General features: G+C 51.3%; 1 protein-coding gene across 2 annotated transcripts in view; it reads right to left on the bottom strand.

Moving 5' to 3' along the window:
- LOC146356729 (H-2 class II histocompatibility antigen, E-S beta chain-like) overlaps positions 1-18,087 on the bottom strand; it is a 122,141-nt gene that overhangs the window by 92,884 nt on the left and 11,170 nt on the right. The window contains exons 3-6 of one of the 2 annotated variants that reach the window (XM_084831926.1): positions 13,727-14,008; positions 13,461-13,571; positions 10,977-11,000; positions 8,996-10,304 (exon numbers count right to left, since the gene is read on the bottom strand). The exons of the other annotated variant lie outside the window; for it this stretch is intronic. Of the exons in view, the coding sequence (XP_084688052.1) occupies positions 10,291-10,304; positions 10,977-11,000; positions 13,461-13,571; positions 13,727-14,008 (431 nt within the window). The 3' untranslated portion in view covers positions 8,996-10,290. Of the gene's footprint in view, positions 1-8,995; positions 10,305-10,976; positions 11,001-13,460; positions 13,572-13,726; positions 14,009-18,087 lie in introns of those variants that run through there. 2 annotated transcript variants of the gene reach the window in all.

The following is an 18,087-nucleotide window of genomic DNA, read 5'->3' as shown; positions in this document are numbered from 1 at the left end:
CCATGGTGGGCTGCCCTGTAGTGGGAACCAGGTCAGAGAGAGGTAAGTGGAGGAGAAAGAGGGGGAATGTGTTTCTCACCCTCCTAAAATGGAAGGAGGTCCTTCTCCAGGTATCCCGGTAGGTCCCGGTCTTGTATATCTGTGTGTGGGGGGGGGGGTTACACAGCTCCCCCTGAAGGTGCCAAGAGACTCCCGGATGCTCTTGCTCTGTGTGTGTCTCTGTCCTGCCCTGTGGCACATGGGGAGAGGGCGCTCAGTGCAGGCTTCTGAGCCTGCTTGGGTCTAGATCTGTTTATTGAGGGTGGGAAGTCACAGGTCCCTCCCCCACAGAGAAACCCCCAGAAACTGCAGAGCAGAGAAAGGGGGGGGAGAAGAGAGACAGAGAGAGAGTCCCTTCCAACCCATCCACCCCACTGCCCACCTCTGCCTCCCCTTCCCCATCTCCTTCCATCTCCTCCTCCTCCTCTCTACCCAGCCCTTCCTCCCTCCATCCCCCCGCCTCTGATCTCTCATTCCTGATGGGGGGGCGCCTTCATCTAACTCTCCCCATTTCAAATTGTGGAGGACAAATAAAAGACCTTTAAGAAAAATAAATTCATGTTAACTTCTGCAGCCAACACCATCATCCTTACCTCCTGTCTATACAGACTCTGTTGTTCCGAGAGAAATTGCTTTGGGTCATCTCATCTCTGCCTTTGCTGCCTGGAAAAGTGTGTGTGTGTGTGGTGGTGGTGGTGGTGATGATGAAGGAATGACATCATAACTTTGACAACAATCTGAATGTTTATTGTCATTATGTGTAAACATAAAGAAATATAAATATTTATTAGTATAAATATTACAAATGAATATTAAAACATTTTCTTCCCCTCTGTTGATGTTCATAGCAGTGGTTTAAATATGAAAAGAGGGTCCTGTATGCAGAAGGCTGGGCAGGAAGGGCTTTTTCCCCTGTTGCTCACACACTGTGCAATCCCCCCCCCCGAACTACGATGCCCCCCACTCTTCTGACTTTGAGAAAGGGGTAGGGGGAAGGTGTATCTCTTTAGGCTTCAGCCTTTCAAAATGTGTAGTTTTCAATGTTATTATTATTCTTGTTGTTTTAAGTGGCTGTGCATGGCCTTGACGGCGTTTTCGTTATGGGGGTGGGCATCGAGTGATAAACAATACGGAGCGCTCTGCAAGGCAATTGTTGTTGTTCAGTCGTTCAGACGTGTCCGACTCTTCGTGACCCCCTGGACCATAGCACGCCAGGCCTTCCTGTCCTGCGCTCTCTCCCGGAGCGTGCTCAAGTTCATATTCATTGCATCCGTGATGCTATCTAGCCATCTCATCCTCTGCCGTCCCCTTCTCCTTTTGCCTTCAGTCTTTCCCAGCATCAGGGTCTTTTCCAGAGAGTTTTCTCTTCGCATTAGGCGGCCAAAATAGTTGAGCTTCAGCTTCAGTATCTGTCCTTCCAATGAGCACTCAGGGTTGATTTCCTTTAGGATGGACTGATTTTGACCTCCTTGCAGTCCAGGGGACTCGGAAGAGTCTTCTCCAGCACCACAGTTCGAAAGCATCAATTCTTCGGCGCTCAGCCTTCCTTATAGTCCAGCTCTCACAGCCATACGTTACTACTGGGAAAACCATAGCTTTGATTAGACGGACCTTTGTCGGCAAGGTGATGTCTCTGCTTCTTACTATGCTGTCTAGGTTGGCCATAGCTTTCCTCCCAAGGAGCAAGCGTCTTTTAATTTCATGGCTACAGTCACCGTCTGCGATGATCTTGGAGCCCAAGAAAGTAAAATCTGTCACTGCTTCCATTTCTTCCCCTTCTATATGCCAGGAAGTGATGGGGCCAGATGCCATGATCTTTGTTTTTTTAATGTTGAGTTTCAAACCAGCTTTTGGACTCTCCTCTTTCACCCTCAACAAGAGGCTCTTGAGATCCTCTTCACTTTCTGCCATTAGGATGGTATCGTCTGCATATCGGAGGTTGTTGATAATTCTCCCAGCAATCTTAATTCCGACCTCTGATTCATCCAACCCAGCATTTCTCATGATGTACTCTGCATATAAGTTAAATAAGCAGGGCAACCATATGCAGCCTTGTCGTACTCCTTTCCCAATTTTGAACCACTCGGTTGTTCCATGTCTGGTTCTTACTGTTGCATCTCGACCCTCGTACAGGTTTCTCAGGAGACAGGTAAGGTGGTCTGGTACTCCCATCACTTTAAGAATTTGCCACAGTTTGTTGTGATCCACACAATCAAAGGCTTTAGCGTAATCAATGAAGCAGAAATAGATGTTTTTCTGGAATTCTCTTGCTTTCTCCATGATGCAGCGAATGTTGGCGATTTGATCTCTAGTTCCTCTGCCTCTTCGAAACCCAGCTTGTACTTCCGGTAGTTCTCAGTTCGCATACTGCTGAAGCCTAGCTTGTAGGATTTTGAGCATCACCTTGCTGGCATGTGAAATGAGCGCAATTGTGCGGTAGTTTGAACACTCTTTGGCGTTGCCCTTCTTTGGAATTGGAATGTAAACTGACCTTTTCCAGTTTTGTGGCCACTGTTGAGTGTTCCAGATTTGTTGGCATATTGAGTGCAGCACTTTAACAGCATCATCTTTTAGGATTTTAAATAGCTCAGCTGGAATGCTGTCATCTCCACTAGCTTAGTTGTTACTAATGCTTCCTAAGGCCCACTTGACTTCACTCTCGAGGATGTCCGGCTCAAGTTCAGTGACCGCACTATCATGGCTATCATGGACATGAAGCTCTTTCCTGTATAGTTCTTCTGTGTATTCTTGCCACCTCTTCTTAATCTCATCTGCTTCTGTTAGCTCCCTGCCTTCTTTGTCCTTTATCATGCCCGTCGCTGCACAAAACGTTCCCTTGAGATCTCCAATTTTCTTGAAGAGATCTCTAGTCTTTCCCATTCTGTTGTTTTCCTCCATTTCTTTGCATTGTTCATTTAAGAAGGCCTTCTTGTCTCTCCTTGCTATTCTCTGGAACTCTGCATTCAGTTGGATAGATCTTCCCCTTTCTCCCTTGCTTTTCGCTTCCCTTCTTTCGTGAGCTACTTGTAAAGCCTCCTCAGACAGCCATTTTGCTTTCTTGCATTTCTTTTTCTTTGGGATGGATTGAGTTGCTGCCTCCTGAACAATGTGACGGACCTCCGTCCATAGTTCCTCAGGCACTCTGTCTATCAGGTCTAATCCCTGAAATCTATTCCTCACCTCCACTGTATATTCAGAAGGGATATGGTTTAGGTCATACCTGAATGGTTTAGTGGTTTTCCCTACATTCTTCAATTTAAACCAAAATTTTGCAAGAAGCAGCTCATGACCTGAGCCACAGTCAGCTCCAGGTCTTGTTTTTACTGACTGTATGGAGCTTCTCCATCTTTGGCTGCAAAGGACATAATCAATCTGATTTCGATATTGACCATCTGGTGATGTCCATGTGTAGAGTCATCTCTTGTGCTGTTGGAAAAGAGTGTTTGCTATGATCAGCATGTTCTCTTGGCAAAATTCTATTAGCTTTTGTCCTGCTTCATTTTTTACACCAAGGCCATGCTTGCCTGTTATCCCGGTGATTTCTTGACTTCCTACTTTAGCATTCCAATCCCCTATGATGAAGAGGACATCTTTTGTTGGTGTTAGTTCTAGAAGCTGTTGTAGGTCTTCATAGAACCGATCAACCTCAGCTTCTTCGGCCTCAGTGGTTGGGGCATAGACTTGAATTACTGTGATGTTGAATGGTTTGCCTTGGATTCGTACTGAGATCATTCTATCGTTTTTGAGATTGTACCCCAGTACTGCTTTTCCCACCCTTTTGTTGACTATGAGTGCTACTCCATTTCTTCTAAGGGATTCTTGCCCACAGTAGTAGATATCATGGTCACCTGAATTAAATTCGCCCATGCTTGCCATTTTAGTTCGCTGATTCCCAAGATGTCGATGTTCAATCTTTCCATCTCATGTCTGACCACCTCCAGCTTACCTTGATTCATTCATCTGACATTCCAGGTTCCTAAACAATATTGTTCTTTACAGCATCGGATTTTCTTTTCACCACCAGACACATCCACAGCTGAGTGTCCTTTTGGCTCTGGCCCAGCCGCTTCACTCTTTCTGGCACTACTTGGAAATACCCTCTGCTCTTCCCCAGTAGTATATTGGACCCCTTCCGACCTGAGGGGCTCATCTTTTGGCATCATCTCTTTTAGCCTTGTGATACGTTCCATGGGGTTTTCTTGGCAGGAATACTGGAGTGTGTTGCCATTTCCTTCCCCAGCGGACCACATTTTGTCAGAACTCTCTGCCATGACCTGTCCATCTTGGGTGGCCCTGCACGGCATAGCTTATGGCTTCACTGAGTTACGCAAGCCCCTTCGCCACAACAAGGCAGTGATCCATGAAGGGGCTGCAAGGCAAGTAGGTCCCATCAATGTTCAGGCCCCGCACTCCACCCTCCGCGGCCTCTCAGAGCCTTCAATGGGGCCTGGCTGTGTGAACTGGGGGGGTCGTGGCGGAGGGGCTGGGGAAGTGGGGGAATAGGAACTCGGCTTGGGGACGGGGGAGGTATGGGGGCTTTTCTCGAAGGGGGTCTTATCTGCCAGAGAAGGGGATGGCCACGCCCGGCGACCCCCACCCCTGGCGCTTGGAAGAGACGCCCCCTCCTCTCCGACCCCCGCCTGCCCTGCCCTGCCCTGCCCTGGCCGGGACGCTCCGCTGCGCGTGGGCGAAGCTCCCATCAGTCTGTGCCGGCAGAAGCCCCGCCGCCCTCCGCCCTCCGCCAGGACAGGCTCGCGTCTCCTGCAGACCTCGGCTGTCTCGCAGCTGCGCCGGCGGAAGCGATCGATCCGCTGCAGACCGCGGATGCTCCGGCGCCCCCGCCGGCCGTCCCAGGCCTCGGCGTCGGGCTCCCCCGCGGCGTGACGGCCGCGTGTTGCCCACGGTCGCTGTCGAGGCGCGCGAGCTCCCGCCGGCCGCGGAAGCGCCTGTCGAGGAGGCGCGCCTGCGGCTGCCGGCCCGGCCCGTTCGCGCCGCGGCACTCGGACTTCCCCTGGGCCAGGAACTGGGGGGCTGCAGGACGGGGGGAGGGCCCCGAGAGCGTGAGGAGAAGGGGGAGGGGAGGGCCCCCATGCCGCCCCCACCATGGGGAAGACCCTGCGTCGGGTTGGTGCAGCGTGTTCGTCCCTTGGCCGGGACGTGCCCATCTCCAGCCGCTCCGGCACATTCACTCTGGCTCCCAGGATTCGCTTTTAAAAGGTCAAGTCACTAGCCCTCACTGAGCCACAGAGAAAAGGGCGAAATGGGCACGCGGGCCCTCTCCTGCCCAATCAGCTGGCGAGAAAGGAGCCTGCTCCCGCCTTTCGCACCCTTCGCCCCTGACAGAAGTCACAACTTCGCCTGGGACACAGAGGAAATGTTGCGCTGACACACACCGTCTGAAAAGGGGCTTCCAGGTTCCTTACGACTCCCTGGGGAGGAAATGTCGCCGCTGTTGTCATCAGGCTGCAGCAGATCCACCTCCAGAGACTCGGACGCCCCAGCCTGGTCTTTCCGCGGCGCCTCATCGTACGTTAGAGACGCGTTGGCGCAGGGAGCTGCCCCCAGGGCTCTCGGAAGCCCCGGACGCGCTGAAGACGCTGCGTTTATACGGGCGATATCCAGCGAGCGTCTCCCCCCGCTCCGCCCACCCCGCCCCGCCCCGCCCCACCCCCAGAACGGCATCCGTGCCAAGATAGGAATGTCTGCCAATGACACAGCAAGCCAAGACACCTCCAGAGGAAGCCCACGCGGTGCCCTGGGTGGCGCATTGGACTGGGACCAGAAACGCCCGTCCCCACTCAGCCATGGGACCCCCTGGGTGGCCTCAGTTGTGCGTGTTGGGGGGGATTTCTTGGGGAGGGGCTCAAGCAGTGCCTTCCTGCAGCCACCACTGGACCACTCCTGAGGTTTTGGCGGACACCTCAGTGAAAATGACGTCCCAATGTGCAGCTGCTGTGAAAGAGGCAAAGTCCATGTTAGGCATCACTAGGAAAGGGGCGGAAAATGAAACTGCCGAGATCCCAGGGCCCTGATACATATCTGTGGTGTGACCACAATTAGAATACTGTGCACAGTCCCCGTCACCCTCACTCAAAAAGGATATTGTAGAGTTGGGGGTGGGGGGGCACAGAAAAGGGCAACTAAAACGATCTAGGGGCAGGAGCATCTCCCTAGCAGGGAACTTTAGGAAGTGTCTGGGACTGTTTTGCTGATTACAAATCATGCCTGGTGTGGAGAAAGTAGAGAGGGAGACAAAATACTAGAACCCGGGTCCATCCTGTGAAAGGGACTGGTGGGACATTCAGGACAGATAAAAGGAAGTCCTTCACACTGCGCATAGTTAAACTATGGAATTTGCTACCACAGGACGTAGTGATGGCCACCAAATTGGGTGGCTTGAAAAGGGGGTTGGACAAATTCCTGGAGGAGAAGGCTACCAATGGCTACTAGTTCTGAGGGCTCTATGCTACTTCCAGTATCAGAGGCTGCAAGCCTATGTGCAACAGTTGCTTGGGAAAATGGGTGGGAGAGTAATATTGCTCTCTTGTCCTGCTTGTGGGCTTCCCATTGGGGCATCTGGTTGGCCACTGTGAGAAGAGAATGCTGGACTAGACGGACTCTTTGTCTGATCCAGCATCAGGGCTCTTCTAATGTTCAGGCTCCTAGGGCAGCCTTCCCAACCTGGTGCCCTCCAGCTGTGTTGGACTCTAACTCCCATTATTGTCTGCTAGGCAGAAGTTCAACAGGCAGTGACATCCTTTGCTACTACACCTCTCTGCTGAGAATGTTGGGTCCAGGTTAGACCTCTGCCCATCCCCTTAGTCGTTGAAAGGCCTCTTGGCTGATACCAGGGCAGGCAGTGAGAGGGAACAGAGGAGCATCTCCTCCACTTCAGGTGATCCTTCCTCAAGAGGGGGCTGAGAGGGGAGAGACTATGAAATTATAGTCCAGTTCTGACCAAGAGAAAATAGTTAGTTTTTTCTCATTTCCCATGGTGGTCAACAGGAAGCATAAAGACTCATTTTTCCAAACATTGACTCAAGCTTGGTGCTGCCCTGAAGTGGTCCAACCACAAATTGGCCAGAGCAGAAGTGGGATGTTTTCCAGAATGCTGAATCGGGGTCTGAGTTGAAGTGGGGTGGGGGGGCAGTGCACACTTCTTATGCATGTATGTATGTAATCTATACGCACACACGAGCACACTGCAATCACACACCACACACACACATTAGACGTGCGCAAATTTGTGTTACGGGCCTGTGCCCCAGACCTTTTAAGAGCTAGCAGTGCCCCTGCCTCTTGGGGAGGGGGCAGAGGGGCCTTCATGGGGGGCACAGTGCTCCCCCATGGTGGAACATTCATTGACTGCTTGCACTCTGCAAGCACTGCACAGAACACGGAGGATGCGCAGCCGCTCCTCACCTGCAATACGTTGCATGTATGTATGTATTTCTATCCCGCCCAATAGCCGAAGCTATTGAATACTTGGGCAAGAGTGGCAGCAGCAGCAGCAGCAGGAGGAGGAGGAGGAGGAGTGGGGGCCCAGTTAGCGGGCTTCAGAAATAAGGAATCCCCCCTGCCGCACTTTGGCCGGGGCCAGGGGTCTCCGGCTCCCCCCGGGTTCCTTGGCTGGAAATTCGCAGCCTGCCTCCCTGCCCCGGGACTCTTTCGCCCACCAACAGCTCAGTCGGCACCAGGGCCTTTTCCCACGGGCTGAGCTTGCCTGGAAAAGACCCCCCCCCCCGCGCGCGCGCGCGCCTGCCTCCTCCGCCTCCTCTTCCTGCACCACCAGCAGCCTGGATGGCTTCCCTTTCACTTCGTGCCGCGCAGCCGGCCCGCGCCCCGCTCCGGGCCCCTGCAGTTCCTCCCGCCGGGGCGAGCGCTTCCTCCCCCGAGGAGGACGGCAGCAGGCCCGGGGCGCGCGCGCGCTGTCGGCGGCCCGGCTTCGCTGCCCGGAGGTTCCCCGCCAATGCCGAGGACAGCGGCATTTTCCCCGCGTGCAGCCCCTTCGCAGGGCTGCCTCCCTCCCCCGAGGAGGACCGGACTCATTTCTCTCCTTTCTTTTCCATGGCGAGGTTACATATTTATGTCCTATTTCCATATTTTCCCCATCTGATATGTATCTGAGAAAAACCACATCACTAATTATCTGCAGTATTATTAACTACCATCATCACTACGTCCAAAGGGCTTATAGACTCTAGAAGCCAGGAAATCCAAGAGGGTCCCACCCAACTGAGCTTCGTTCTGTTTGTTTCCCATACTCTGGGCATTAGTATATGGAGATTGAAGACCATGTGCTACATAGTCTGGCTTTCTTCCTACATATGTCTGAAGACTATTATTGGGCGCTATTAGAACTGTTCTCTCCCTTGCGGTGCATGAGTCCTCGTCCATTGTTACCCCCAACTTTACATCTCCCTTCCCCGTAGGATTCAGTTTAAAGCCCTCCTGATGAAGTTCTTCATGCTGTGGCCAAACACATTCTTCCCATCCTTTGTGAGGTGCAACCCGTCCCTTGCCCACAGCCCATCTTCCAGGAAGTATAGCCCGTGGTCCCAGAATCCAAATCTCTCTCGTCGGCACCACCTTCGTAGCCAGTCATACCCGGAGTATTTTTCGTTCCCTTTCTATCCTTCTTCTAACTGCTGGAAGGATGGATGAGAAAACTATCTGGGCCCCAAAGTTCTGGAGATTCCAAAACTCAAGAACTCTTTCCCCCGTAGAGGAGGGTATTTCAAAGAGCAGGATTTCTTTCCCCCATGTTCTAAATTCGAAATGTTTCCAATCGAAAACAGTCCTTGGGGTCGGCAGAGCAGAAGACCCCTGCTTCTTGCCTTTCTGATTTGGACCACCTGACAGGAAAAGTGTTCACCACCACAAAGCCACCAACCACCTGTCTAAATATTTTAGTTCTTGGGTAGGATCCAGTGAAGACAACTGAGAGAGGCTGAAGGAAATTGCATCGAGAGACGTGTGTAATTTTGGATAGATTTAAGTGAGTCAGATGTAGTCCACAGCAAGAAGTGTTTTTTTTAATTATCAGAAAATAATTGGAAATTTACAAAACAATTAATTATTAGCCATAAACGAATACAGCCAGCGGGGGAGTCTGTCCCTGGAGGCTGGACTCATCAGTGCCCGCGGTGGGGGTTGCTGAAGCGACGTCCCTCTCCCACCCCCCAGGGAACGATCTACAAACGGGCAGCAGCCAAACTGCAGTACCTCCTCGGGAGCCGGCGGGGGGGGGGGGATCTGAGCTGAACGCCTTTCTCTTTGGCTCCACGGGGGGGGGGGGTCACACATGGGACCATTGGGCCACAGACCCCTCCTCCCACCTGCTGGGGACTGACCCGCCCCCTCCCAACGGGACAAGAAAACGCTGAGCGGGGGTGGAAGAGGATTAAAGGGGGAAAAACGCTTTCCATACGTGGGGCGAATTGCAGCTAAGCGACGACGTTAGGAGCTGGCCCACTGTGACAGACCATTGCCCCGTTTTGCGGGAATAAAATAGCGCAGACCTTTTCCTCGCCAGTCCCGGCCCGAACCCCGCGGCGCCGAGCCCGGGAGACCCTCCGTGCCAGGAGCACACGCAGAAGGGGCGGCGGAGGCGGGAGGGAAGGGGGGCGGCCAGCGGACCTCCGCGCGCGGCGCAGCCGGAGCCGCCCACGGGGAAGCCCGCGTTCCGCGGGTGGCGAGCGTCGCTGCCATTCCGGGGCGGAGGGGGCCCGAGCCGGACTCAGGCCGCTGAGCTGGCCGGGGACGGTCCGAGCTGCCGAGAGCGGGGGGGGGCGGCGCGCCCGTCGGGGGGGACCGGGCGAAGCATGTCCCTCTCCGAGAGGCCAGTTCATGTGCGGGAAGAGCTCTAACCCGGAGCACTGACGCCGCGCCCGGAGGGACGCGCGCTCAAGGCAGAGGGCGATCCCGCCCAACCCCCGCCCGAAGGTGGCGGGAGAGCTGGCAGCGGAGGAGCGGGGCGGAGCCCCGGGTGGAAAGGGGGCGCGGGGGCGGCAGGCAGGGGCGCGGGGGTCCGGGCTTGGGCCAGGCGCCGCACCTGGTGCGCCCCCCATCCCAAGCCGCCGCGTTTCCCTTCTCCCCCCCGGAAATGAGAGGCGAACAAGGGGCGATGCGATGGAGGGACGAAGCTCCGTCTGTGGTCGTCTTTCTCCAACCTTCCTCCGCCTCCTCCGGGGCTTGCGTGGTCTTAGCGAGGAAAGGGGCTACAGGCAGGGGAAAAGGTGCTTCTCCACTCTAATCCATGAGTGCTGCGGGCAGAGAAAGAGAAACCCCGACTGCGGCTCTGGAGGGTGGGGGGCGGTGGAGAATAGTCCCTGCCAGGCTCTGGGGCAACCTCAGCTATGGGGTCACGGGTAGTAGCCAGGGGGGTAGGGGTAGCCAGGGCCTTCAAATCCCCGCCCCGATTGGCTTGCTCCTCCCCAAAGAACCCCTTGAAGCACCAGGTGGAGCGCCATCTGCTGCCAATTGAGGGAAAGCGCTGCGCAAGGCATCCGCATGCACGTTAACGTGGCTCAGTTAACTCCAACTGATCTGGCATGGATCTAGTGGGGCTGCCGAGCGGGGCATGGAGGAGGGACGAACGGCTGCTGAAGGAGACTTGCGGGCTCTGGAAACGGCCCTGCGGCACAGAAGGGAGGCGAGGAGGCGCAAAATGAGGTGTACTGCGGGAAGAAATCTTGGGATCAGAGGCCCAGCACAGCGACCCCTTCTCCTCACCTGCCCCTGCTAAGGAAGCCTGCCTGATCCTTCCAGAGATGGGGGGCTCTCTTGCAGACTCTGGCAAGTCGCCCAGGAAGCGCCCCCCCCCCCCGCAATACGGAGTCTGCGGCTGGAAAGCAAGCAGAGGACAGCCGGGGCAACCCAAGCAGGGGGTGGACGGGGCCGTAGCAATCACGTGGAAAGGCTGCGGGGAAGGTTACCTGGAGGCTGAGGGGTGGCCCGACCTGGGGGGAAGGAACAGAAAGACGCGGTCAGGATCGGAGCCCGTCACACGCCCAGCCCCCCGGCTGCCCGATCAGAACTGCACCGCGAAGGGACAGATGGAACTACTGTGTGCAAAATGGAGCTCAAACTCTGCGTCCCGCAAGTAACACGGTCCAAAGCAGGGCACAGTTTTCAGGGAAGGGTGCACACGGAATACAAAAAATTAAGGTAAGCTGAGGGGCTTCTCAAAATCGATGGCTGCCCCCCGAAAACCAGGCATCACAGCCTCCGAGCTCAGTGCCCCTGTGCCAGCCGGACAGGAGCCCAAATGGGACCGCAGAGAAACAAGACGGGGCGGGGGCAGCTGCGCGCTCACGGGGACGCTGAGGATTGACGCCCATGGGACTGGGCCTGCACCCTGGCCTCCAGAAGCCACCGAATGTGGACTGCCGGTTGGAAAGGGGAAGTCGGTGCGGGGGAGTAGGATGCCCCCTTGAGCCCCCTGCAGCTTATAGCACCCTGGAGGAAGGCAAGGCTGGCTGGCAGGAACCCTGAACAGGAGCGTGTCTCCCAGGAGGGCAGGATACGCTGCAGAAACCCTTTATCCTGCCCTAACGTGTTGTCTGCTTGACTCGAGTTTACAGTTACCAGCTTGCCACTCGGTGTGAGGGAAGCGGAAGTAACGGCATGTTTACTCGGAAGTAAGCCTCACTCTGCCCAACAGTAAGTGTGTCTAGGGTTGCAATCCTCTTCATGTCAACTCAGAAGTAAGTCCCTCTGAATTTGGTGGAACTTACTCCCAGGAAAGTGGGTGTAGGGTCACAGCCTTGGAAACATTTACTAAGGAGTAGGTTTGTTGAAGGCAGTGGGGCGCCCTCCTGAGTAACATGCTTGGGTCGCCCTGCATGTCATATGCGCACCAAACTGTGGGAAACTTTGGAGCAGATCGTAATGCGCAGTTCACCATTTTGAGTTTGGGATTTTCCATCATGCAAATAGGGGAGAGCTCAGAGTGAGGTCACTGGGGGACTAGTAGATGATGTCACACTGGCCCTTCATTCTGCAGCGAGAGATCCCATTTCTTAAGGGAAAGGGAGAATGCCCCTTGATGGGTTTCACACATTTCATCCTATGGATTGCCAAGTTATTTTTCTCCCTCTTTCATCATGCTAGGACCCCATGAGGTCATTCAGAAGCCACAGAATGTTGAAGCTGGTTGGTGGGAGATTCTGGACAGATAAAAGGCAGGAATTCTTCATGTCGCGCAGAGTTACTCTGTGGCATTCACTACCACAAGATGCAGTGATGGCCACCAATTTGGATGGTTTTAAAGGGGGATTGGACAAATGCATGGAGGAGAAGGCTGTCCATGGCTACTAGTCACTATGGCTATGTGCTGCCCCCAGGATCAGAGGCAGTGAGCCTATGCACACCGGTTGCTGGAGAACATGGACAGGAGGGTGCTGTTGTGCTCATGCCCTGCTTGTGGGTTCCTGGTCGACAGCTGGCTGGCCACTGTGGGAACAGAATGCTGGACTAGATGGACCTTGGTCAGATCCCCGTCATATGTTCTTATACCGGTTGACTTCACCTGACTTTTCATACACAGATATCGATATTAGAGGGATTATTATACTCAGTCAGCATAGGAAATGGCCATCTGTACATATTTTTCAACAACAATAATCTGTAAGAAGATAGATGGTTGTTCCCTGTGCTGAGCTCAGCAAAGTCTGGTGGCACCTCGGAGACAGGGATCACACAAGGTGCCACAGTTATTTGGGCTGTTTTTCCTGCTGCCAGAAGTTTGGTCCAGCAGTTGATAGCTTGGGCTGCCCTTCTGGTCGAAGGGGAGCCCCTATGCCTGGCCAACCTCCCCGCCTCCCCCTAGTTCTCAGTGCTGAGAGGCACTTGACATACCCAGTTAGACGCAGGATCTATTTGCAGCTCTGAGGTGCTTGGGGGCTGGGGGCTCACTCAAGGGGGGCCTTCCTTCCCACTGTGTCCATGTCATTCCTTTTTCTGAGTTGGAGTGTTTGGCAGTGTCCGTGTGATTCCATGTGGGAGGCCTGGAGCAAATGCTCACACTGAGTGCTTCACACACACCCCACCCCACCCCACCCCACCCCAGGGCTTGGTTCAAGGGGTCTTACGTAGCTATGCATGCCGATGACAAAAATCTCTTTGTTTGAAAGAAAGGATTCCCAGTTTTCCAAAGCTTCATGGAGAACTGCTGGAAGGTGGACAGAAAATAACTACAACTGATACCCTTCCCACACGGTGCATTTGTTCCCCTAGGCCTGGGCCACTTTAGCCCCCTGAATGTGAAACCCCATCTATGTCCAAGACACTGCTCCCCTTCCTCTGGAAGTGGAGGAATAGCAAACCTCAGAGCTCCAGCCTGGAGAGAGGAGGAGTGAGGTCTACTTACACACACACACACACACACACACACACGGCTTCCCTGGCACTGCCCTCACCTTTCTTCTTCTTCAGGTGGACAATGAGTCCAGGTGCCAGAAAGACCAGCCCCAGCACGATCCCCGCAATCCCCGTCCACATCTTGCTCTTGGCAGCATCCGACTGGGCTTCTGCAGAAAGAGAAGGCGCCCCGGGTGACAAAGGGCAGGCTTAGGGTCTGCCTCTTGCTCCCCACAGGGGGTCCTTAGGCCCCAGAAGCATTGGCCCAGGGAGGCCCCTTTGGCAGGAGTCTCCCTCCAGCAGATTAAGAAGATGGATCTCATACCCCACCGCACTGTGACAGGTTCTGGGAGGCTGGCATGCTCCACTTTGCAAGTGTAGGCATCTCCGCGTTCTGGCCATGTTTCCAGCATCACATGGATCTGGAAGGTCCAGTCCCCGTTCCGGATCAGATCTGTGGACAGCACTCCGAACTCCTCCTCCTTCCCATTCTTCAGCCACTTGATGTCGATCTTCGGAGGGAAAAAGCCAGCTACGTTGCAAATCAGCAGAGTGCTGCGGGAGGAGGGGTCGTACTCTGTGGGGCTGATCATCACCTTGGGCTGAACTGCAGAGGGGACAGAGAAGGGGGGGGGGACAGAGGCTGCAGGAGATGTGGACACACAGGCTTGAGATGAGGCCAGGGCAGGGAGAACCCTTGGCACGAGCTCCAACCCCACCACAAAACACAACACTCCCACAGCTACCTGTTGTTTCACTGTACCCCCACACACACACACATCACTCCCAAGGTCCCCCCCCCTTTATCTCCCTTCATGGTCACATTCAGGGCCAAACTGTTTGTGATGTTCAGTCACAGGTCGTCTTTCCCAGAGGTTTTTTTTTCTTTTTCTAAATGAAAGATGTCGCACCAGGAGAAAAGCTTATCAAGCCCCTCAGAGCGCCTCCCCGCTTTTTGCTGGTCGTCCACTTCAGTGGCTGCATTTTCTATTAAAAGCTTTTCTCTTTGTGCAGCATCTTTATACCTCACCAAGGGAAAAAGCAATTGGGGGGGGGGGTGATTCTGTTTTTTTACAGACACACACCACTTATCCAGAAAAGCTCAAAAGCAAAAATATTAGAGTCCTAAGTAGAGAAAAAAATAAATAAACTGTGAAAATGAACAAAAACAAAGTGCACTGGAGGATATGTAAGCAGAAAGGATAAATATTAAGTTGCCAGATGTTCTTGGCAGTGTCCTACACCCAAAGAAAGCATATACTGGTCCAGATGTTATTCAAAGCATTCTCATAGAATGCTAGGAAGAACTCTCTTGGATGTGTGGAAATATGATTTTTCAGTGACCCAAACTTATTCTGGGTTGTGCCCCCCTCCCGCCCCCATTCCTTATTTATTTTCACAGATGTTGGCTGTTATGGGCTTGGAAAAAATGTGCTTAATAGCATCATGCTCCCCAACAACGCATCGGCCAGGTGTGGTTCTACGTCGTCCCGTAGTGGGTAGTCACTGGGGCAATTGGGTATGTCATTTGGGGTCACCCAAAGCTCCGTGGATGCATTGTGCCATGCATATGCCCATTTCCTTATTTTTAGATTTTATCTGGGGTCTCGGTCCACCTGTGCATGGGCCCCAGATCTTCTGAGCTGTCCTAAATGCCATTTTTTAAAACATTTTCCCATTGACTTGCATTGGAAAACAGAAACGGCCATAATGTTTTTAATATGTATGATAAATACATGAAATTTGGAGACCTCATAGCCCCCATGGATGTGACTGAACCTGCCAAATTTCTGGCAGTGACGTCCAGTGGCGTTTGTGCTACTCACAGGTAAAATTTGCTTTTTTCAAGAAAATCTATATTTTTTTGTGCTATAATTATAATTTTTTTTGTGCTTCCACATAAGCGCATGGAATTTGAGGACCCGGCAGCCCCTAAGGAGCTGACTGAACCTACCAAATTTCACACAGTTAGGCCCAGTGACTTTTGTGCTAGCCATTCATAAAATTTCCTTTTCTCAAAGACTAAAAAGAAAGGTAAAATCTGTCAAGCCATGCAGGGGATAAAGAGCTCCTAATCAGAAGGTGTTTATGGTGACCATTAGGAGGTCACTATCCCTAATCTCTGGTGTAGGTTTTTTTGAACTGCAAATAGTACTTTCCTTTTGTCTATCTTGAATATGCCACTATTCAGCTTCATTGGATGACCTGAGGCTCCTCATTAAGGGAAGAAAAAAGTTAAACATCTCTTTGGCTGCAATACACATGACCTGGGAAAAAGTCACACTGAACTCAGCTTATTTATTGCACTGCTCCACTTTCACGATTCCATAGAATATTATAAACCTCCCCCACCCCATTTGCCTTTCTTCTAAATTAAACAGCCCATGCATTGAAGCCTTTCTTTACACAGCAGTGACTGCACCCCAATCTCAGTCACCCCACTCTGACTGTAGACTGCCGGGTCAAAAGTTCAGCCCGCTTAGCAGCTAGATGTCACTTGCCAAGGCTCAGTTCCCCCCTCCCAACTCCTCTCCCCCTCCCTTATCTTAAGGAAATTGTTACATTTCCCAGGCAGGCTGTCTGGGTTTCCGAACCATCCGAAGCAATCCAACCTGCTGCAGACTGATCCAGACCTGCTTTGGATCTGGACGGATTTGTTCCAAATCACCCTGCTTCAGTTCAGAATTCCATTCCGGATCCAAAGCAGTGCACAGCCCTACTTAATACAAGCCTGCTTCTTCCCTCTGAGCTCTTGCTGTTACTAGGAGGCCTTAGGACTTTCTCCCTTGGCAGACCACTGGGGACTCTAGCGTGAATGCACCAGCCTTTTAAACTAGAGGGGAGACCGCCACCTTTCCTTCCACTGTCTGCTCTTTTTTTTTTCTCTCCCCCTACTTTTCTTTTCTGCTCTTACATGCCCACTGTTGGGAGCTTGCTTGCAATGACATTTTGAAGAGGGAGAAGGAAGAGAAGAAAGAGCTCCATGTGAAATACTGGTATTCCACAGAGCATCTGATTTTACTGCCCCAAACGGGAACCTTCGGTTTCTGCAGTAATTTACTAGCTTCAGTACAGCAAAGGATCCAATCAGCCTCCATAAACTTCTCCTCCCACCCACCCTTCCACTTTAATTTCTCCTAAATAGCCGTAGGACTCAAATGATTCCAAAGGGAGGGTTAGGACTATGTGGTGTCATAATTGAGGAACTGCTGAGGCTCTTAAATAGGTTCTACAGTTTTAAAAAATCTAGAAAAAGCTCTCAGCCAGCTCAATTACCGAAAAGTTTTTTTAATGGATGGACAATTTGGCTTTAGTAGATGTGGAGAGACAAAAATGGAAACTCAAAAGCATAGACATATTTTTCAGAAAGACATCAATCTTTTTCAAGGATTGATATGATTTTGACAACTAAAGAGCTTGCTACAAATATTGGCAAAATACACGTCCTACCAAGATCATTTTCGGACCATAACCCTATATCTATGTCATATGTGAAAGGAAGCACTACTTTTAGATGGAGATTGAATGAAAAGGTATTTCAAAATAAAAGTATTGCGGATGACATTAAAAAGAATTTGAGAGATTTTTTTTATTTGAATCTGGACAAGGGAACAAATATCCAAACAGTATGGGATGCAAGTAAGGCCTGTATGAGAGGTTATTTTATACAAAACATGCAACTGAAAAAGAAAAGAGAAGAGAAGGTACAAAATATTTTAAAACAGAGAAAGGAGAAAGAATTCCTAAAGAAAAAAATGGGAAAGGCAAGAGTCCTCCGACAGATTAAGTTACTCCAACAACAATTGTCGATGTTAACAGTTCAGGATAAGAAAAAAAAAATAACCTTTGTAAAACAAAGGAATTTTGAATTTGCTAATAAACCAGGACGATGGTTGGCCTATAAACTTAGAAAAGAAAAAGAAAAGAAAACAATTGTGAAAATAAGTGAACGTGGATTAGAATTAGCCGATAATGTGGCAATTCAGAAAGTCTTTCATCAATATTATTCGAATTTGTATAAAGGACATGATATCTCCCCAGAATTAATGGATAAATATATTCATAAACAAAATGTATGAATGGCCCAATAACAGCAAATAAAATGGTGGAAGCAATAAAAATAAATAAATTGGGGAAAACTCCGGGACCAGATGGAATATCAGGCTTATATTATAAGAAGAGTGAAGAAGAAATTTTACAACCCTGGAAAAATATGATGAACGGTATTTTAGAAAAGGGGGAGATACCGGAAACATGGAAAACAGCATATATAACATTAATACCTAAAGAAGGCAGGATTCAGCCTCGACAAAAATCTATAGACCAATCTCATTATTAAACAATGACTATAAGATATTTGCAACAATTTTGGCAGAAAGGCTCAAGAAAATATTGCAGGAGTTTGTATATGAGGATCAGAGTGGTTTCTTACCAAGGAGACAGATGAGAGATAATGGAAGAACAGTCTTGAAAGTGGTGGAATATCTGGAAAAACACCCCCAAAAACAGGCAGCTCTGATCTTTTTAGCTGCAGAGAAAGCATTTGAGAATCTCAACTGGAAATTCTTAATTAAGACTTTAGAAGAACTGGACTTTGGAGAAAACTTTATAAAACGGGTGAAATCAGTATATACCAATCAAAAGGCTCAAATAATTATAAATGGGGATTTGAATAAAACCTTGTGA

Source organism: Heloderma suspectum, chromosome 2 (genome assembly GCF_057233095.1).
Source record: "Heloderma suspectum isolate Gila_16-S chromosome 2, 16-S_ref, whole genome shotgun sequence".
Classification (NCBI taxonomy): domain Eukaryota; kingdom Metazoa; phylum Chordata; class Lepidosauria; order Squamata; family Helodermatidae; genus Heloderma; species Heloderma suspectum.
This window is presented reverse-complemented; position numbering and strand designations above follow the sequence as displayed.